General features: G+C 47.1%; 1 protein-coding gene across 1 annotated transcript in view; it reads left to right on the top strand.

Annotated features, from left to right (window-relative positions):
• Positions 1-1,357: 1,357 nt before the first annotated feature.
• The window catches only part of LOC125961283 (netrin receptor DCC-like), a 393,835-nt gene continuing 389,192 nt past the window's right edge, over positions 1,358-6,000 (top strand). The window contains exon 1 of the mRNA XM_049698141.1: positions 1,358-1,928. Coding sequence (XP_049554098.1) covers positions 1,838-1,928 — 91 coding nt within the window. The 5' untranslated portion in view covers positions 1,358-1,837. The remainder of the gene's footprint in view (positions 1,929-6,000) is intronic.

Below are 6,000 nucleotides of genomic sequence, written 5' to 3'. Positions count from 1 at the left end.
CTCTCATAAACTAATAAGTGTGAGATGGTGATAAGAAAGTTTGGGGAAGAGAGAGAAAGAGTGAATAGACAATGTAATGCAGTGGGGAATGGAGAGAACCTACAGCTGAACAGCTCCTTAAAAGACAGAACTATTACCAGAGTGGCATTTCTATTTTTCGTCCTTTGTGGCCAGGTTCATTCCTTTGTAAGTTCACTTATTCAGCAAAAATCTCTTGGCACGTGCAGCATTCCAAGTCTTTTGCTAGATCTGTGAGGGGTTCAAAGGTGAATGACATACAATCCCTTTTCTCAAAGGAGCTTGAGGTCCTGCAGTAGAGATAAGATGTGCAAGGAAAGTCAGCTTAAAGCAGTTTCCTGAAAGGGTTCCACTGTGCACCCTTCCTAAATTTCCTCCTGCGTGTGTTTGCTTCATTTCATGTCTCAGGGACTGGAGAAGTCCCTCTCTTGTTCTCCCGGAACACCTCCTCATTGCACAGACCATCATATTTATTAAGATATTTTATAATTATCTATTTACGCCTCTCTCCCAACAGATCACCAACCGCTGGAGGACAGAATCTGAGTCTTATTAAACTTCACATTTATATGTCCTGGAAGCTAACAGGGTACCTGGAGCATGGTAAATGCTTTAAAATTGTTTGAACAAAGCACTGAATCCTGTCTAGAGAAGAGAGAACACAGGTGAAATAAGACATCCTATAAAAAGAGGACCCTGGTTGTTGTGTCAGGAAATAGCAGTCTGATATTTGTCCCTTGTGTTTCTGGACCTCAGTTTCCCACCTGTCCTAGAAGGAGTTGGATTAAGTGATTCTTTCCAGATGAAAAATTCAGTAATGCTGGAGGCAGAGAAGGAAGGAGGCAGAGAAGGAAGGAAGCACCGTGCCCATCTGACCCAGCCTAAATACCCCCCTCAATTTTACAGTCAAAAATAAATTCCCTAAGGTTGAGTGTCAAAAGAAATAGCAGCAAACCCCCCGGACACTTACAGTATTTGCCAGATCCATTGACAAAAGTGACTTCCCACGCTTTGCCCACAGAGGGCATCCCTGCTCATTGATATGTAGACCAGGCGAATGCAGCTGCTTGGAAGCCTCCCCCGACCGCTCTTTTTTTTCTTCGCCGGCATCTCTCTGCCCCCACCCCCTTTCCCGTGGAATCTTTGCCTGATCCTGTTCATTTCCCTCCGGTCTCCACATTTTCCCTTCCGGCCCTCCACTTCTCCGGATCAATGGATAGTACGGCTGCAACTCCCGGCTCACGCACCACTGGCGGACACCCCAGTAACAAGTGAGAGCGCTCCACCCCGCAGCGCCCTGCCTCTCCTCCCCAGGTCCCCTTCGGCTCTTGGAGGAAAACCAAACAGCATCCCCAGGTTTCGCGCACGGATTTTTCTCTTCAACTTTACCCAGCGTCAATCTTTGGATGCACAGCCCAGCCACAGGATTCCTTTCTGTCTCGTCTTGGTCCCTCCTGGGTAGTCTGTTTATTGCTGTTTCGGAAGCCCCGTGGAGAGCTAGTTGCCCTCCTCTTGTTCCCTCTGTTTCCTTGAGTTAGTTTTCCGAGGTTTTACCGGGGCTCGAGATCTCTTGGACCGAATGGAACTTTTTGCTGCCTCTTTTTGCTGCTGATTCTGTCAGTGGACGAGGAAAAAGGCTTCGGAGGCAGAAGAGGCGCAGGGGAGGTGGAGAAAGGTGGAGGAAGTGGACGAGGGGGAAGCCGAAGGGGCTCGGCGCGTGTGTGTGCGTGTGTGTGCATGTGTGCATGCGTGTGTGAGTGCATGTGTGTGAGTGTTGCGGCTGCCCAGGACCCCCGGCCCCGAAGGTGTTGGCTGAAATATGGAGAATAGTCTTGGATGTGTTTGGGTACCCAAGCTGGCTTTTGTACTCTTCGGAGCTACCCTGCTCAGCGCACATCTCCAAGTCACCGGTAAGAGGTTCTTTCCTTTCTTCTCTTCGCACCCGCCGGCCCCCCGTAACACACCCCTTTCCTTCTCCTCATTTCCTTTGGCGAGTAGTAGAATTGGGGTAGAGGGAGAAAGGGCAAGATGTTCGGAGCTCCCTCTGTCCCCCATTTCCTCACCGATGATAAAAGATGGGAAGACTTTTTTTTCCCTGGGGGTGGAGGATGTTGGCAGCTGGGGAAAGGGGCGCCCCTTGGCTTTTTAACAAATCTGGTGCTTCTCACATCTTTGCTTTTGCAAATACTTGCATTGGTTTGGAGAGCTGGCGGGCTGGGGCAGGGAGGAAGCAGGTGATGGGGACGTCTTGAAAGGAACTGGGTTGGATCCTTAAAGCCTCGGAAAGCTACGGAGGAGGGGAATTGGGGCAACAGGGCCAAGTGGAGGAGGTCCTCCAGGGGGGCTTTGAGGGAGTCTGTGTGGAATGTAGATGGTGGGGCTGAGTCGTTTGTATATGACGCATCTCTGGTTTGGATTTTTAGACTTGCTGATTGAGAATTGGAGAAAGGGACGCTAATGTGTTTTGGTACTTTGGAGGAGGGGACGATGGTGCTGAAGGAGGCTGCAGAGTTGCCAGGAGGAAGGAGGCGTGTTTTGTTTTATTTTTTAACAGTGAATGCAGCTCTCAAGCTAAGTCTCCAGATATCTCCAGGACACTTCCAAACTCCAAATGATTGCTATTCTGGGGAACCAGCCCCCTGGCCCTGGTACTTGGCAAGCACAGTTCCTAATTAAAAATGGCAAAACTGTTTGGGTACTGGATTGGGTTAGAGCAGGAAAAAGAGGAACCAGAGGGATGCTCAGGGCTGCGGCAGTCTGCGAACGTGGAGCTGGAGGTTTCGATGGCCAAAATAATAATAATAATTTAAAAAAGAACAAAATGATTCATTATAACAGTCTACTGGTTTTGCCGGCCTCACCACAAGTGTAGACGGACACTAGGGTATAGGGAGTGGGCCCGGCGGGGAAGAAGGGGAGAGCAACTGGCTGAGCATTCAGATCCCTTCGGAAATAACCTTTCCCCAAATCCCAGAGAAAAGGGGCCTCTGGCAGGGGCCAGGCGTTGGGTGGGAGCACCCCAACATGTGGCTTGGAAATTAACAGGGAACAGAATGTAAACCGTGTCCAAGCCCCCAGCCTCTCGGGAACCTGAAGCTCCGGCTTTCTTGTTGCTGCTAAGTGCTGCGCGGTCCAGGGTTGCGAGCCCCAGCGGGGAATGTGCCTCTCCGGTGGCTAGGGATTCAGACACTCAAGCGCGAGGCTCCCCAAATTTTGACGTGGCCGAAAAGGAGTAGGGATCTGCGAATCCACATCGACCCGACCCTTCGCCTTCCTTTGGCCTGACAGAGCGAGCGAGCACAAGCCAGCAAGAGGGGTGTGTGTATGTGTGTGTGTGTGTGTGTGTGTGTGTGTTCCGGTGCGGTGCACGCGTATCAGCATTCGCTCCCCCAGCAGCTCCTGCTTCCTCCCTCCCTCTCAGGCTGGTCTCCTCCTCTGGGCTCCACTCTCCCGGAGCTTTGTCCTCAGCAATTACTCCCAGAAGGTGGGCGGGGGACTATCCCTGCAGTAAAGCAGTCGCGAAAGGTGTCTTCAAAATTTCCTCCTGCTACCCTCAGACACTAGATGCTGCAGCCAGGAGCACCCTCCTTCTGCACAGATTGATTTGTGCTCTCGGGCAGTTTGGTGGAAGGCCAAGGAGGAGAGAGGGGAAGTTTAGAGGGGCATCCTCGCTGGGTAGAAAGTCTATGGAGCCAGGCCTGAAATGCGTGGGCTGAAAATACTGCATTAGACAAGGAAGGTGTGCAGAAATGGACAATGACATTTTGTCAGTTACACTAAAATAGTTTAAAGCCTTTCCCAACTGTCTTTGGCAAAGGGTGGGGATAAATGAATGGAGATGGATTTATATATGTTTTACTAATATCTAAATTAATTAATTGTCCGCCTTCCCACTTATTTAAGTTTCTTGTCTAGAAAGTTAGGACCATATATTACTTTATTTTAATTAACTCCTCAAGGGATAAGTCTATGATTGAAAAGGCAGACAAAAAGATACATATACAAGGGAAGTGCCTGTGGATAGGCTTGTGGGTCTCAATCTTTAAGCTCCTCTATACCTCTAAATCCATTTGTGTTATTTTCAGATGTGATGTAGTTTGCGCCAGTCCCAGGAAAGTGGATGGTGCAGTTTTGAGATACTGCTAATTCAGATCACTCTGATCTTTGCTCCTTAATCTGTTTCTCCTTTCTCCAGTAGCAATTTCCCCTCTTCAGGGACATGGCAGGGAATTGATGATGAGGAAAGCACAGTTCACTCTATGAAAGGACCAGTAGGAGGTGCCCTTAATAAGGCCAAGTGTCTAGTTTACCGGCAGTGAAATTCCCATTCAGGAGGATGTTTTTAAAGACTTTGTTGATTGGTGACAAAGGATTATGGAGACAAGTACAATAGCACTGGCTATTTTCCCACTTCCTAGATAAAGTCTGAAACTGCTGTAGATTTTTGTGAAATCATTAGGACATAACAAAGGGCATCCCTGGACAGTGTTGGCATAGGATGGGGAAGTGATGTTGGAGGAGGAGGCTAGCGCTTTTCTAGTTGGCTTTTTGTAAGATGCTGTCTTCTTATATATTTGACTTGAGCCCCAAGCAAAGGCACTAAGTAGAGTCCTGGCATCTCAGAAGAGATGAAAATTTTCGATGGTAATGAATGCAATTGCAAGTATACATGTTAATTTTAATTAATTCTTCATATATATGTTTGGATTACATTCGATTAAAAACATCAGTGCGCGTTTATGTCGTCGGGACATGGTGAGATGAAGCTTGCTACGTCCCCTATCCACATCTTTCTCATCCCCCGCAACCAAAGCAGATCCGACGCCCCAGATCTGGCTTTGCTGTTGAGTGGAGCATGGCAGGACCTGAGGGCGCCTGGGCAGCCCAGCTGTCCACTCCTCTGTGAGTGCTGCGGTATAAATCACCAGGGACCTGTCACAGCATCCATTTCCCACACAGCAGCCTTGCCCTCTGAGTTATGAAGCATGTGAAACAGCCACCACATGTGTTCTATGTGCATATATTAGGCTTAGTGCATTTGCTTTAATGTTCTTAAGAGCTGGGCTGGCTTGAGCTGCTGATAGGCATTTTTTTTTTTTTTTTTCCCCTGGGGAGAGATTTATAACTTCCCAGTGTGTATGACTTACATTTATTCTTGGGCAAGTTAACCTTTCAGCAAACTTCCTTATTGTTTTCATTGAAGAGGAAGAGGTTTAATCCTGTCTAAATTCTTCAATGAGCCCTGCTGGAAGTTTCTCCCAGAGTACAGGATATTTACAGGCTGTAGTACGATTTTCTCAGCCAATGGGGAGCTGGATGAGATTTGAGGAGGTGATTTTTAGGTGGAAGGGAATATTTTTACTTGTTTCTGGAGAGGGAAAGGATGACACTGCATCTTCCAAGGGAATTCTAGTTATCCTCAAAAGCATCTTTTATGAGAGGAAAGATTTCTTCCTCTCTGGCTTACATTTCTTCTTTCGTTCAATAGTTTGAAATTCTTCAAATGCATATGATTTGCTCCCAGAATGTTTCCTGCTGTATGTAGTGGGGTCATCTAGTACTATCTTTCTCCTTTGGAAACAAGCTCTATTTTCAATCTTAACTTCTCAACGAAAACACTTTTTATCTTTAGGTGATGCTGCATGTATGTAGGTAGTGCTGAATTTCTGAACAGAATATTTCTTTCCATGGAAGACTGGGCCCCGAGATTACAATTTAAAGCAAATATTCTTACTTTTTCTTTGGAAAATTTGCCATCTGAAACTGTGCTTGTGAAATTTCTTTTTCGTCATACTTCTGCCAAACAAAATAATTCTATGAGGAAAGGATGCAGTTGTTTCTGGCATTTGCTTATATTAAAAGCCAATCATATACAAGGAAGAGAGCATTTTCACCCTCCGTGCCACTTCCCCAAATGTATGACTTCGGGGGGGAATTGAGCTAGTGCTAAATACATAAAGATGCTTCTGGAAACCAGTGTGC

This window comes from Orcinus orca, chromosome 15, assembly GCF_937001465.1.
Source record: "Orcinus orca chromosome 15, mOrcOrc1.1, whole genome shotgun sequence".
Classification (NCBI taxonomy): domain Eukaryota; kingdom Metazoa; phylum Chordata; class Mammalia; order Artiodactyla; family Delphinidae; genus Orcinus; species Orcinus orca.
Note: the sequence above shows the minus strand (reverse complement) of the source record. Positions and strands in the feature narration are given on the sequence as shown.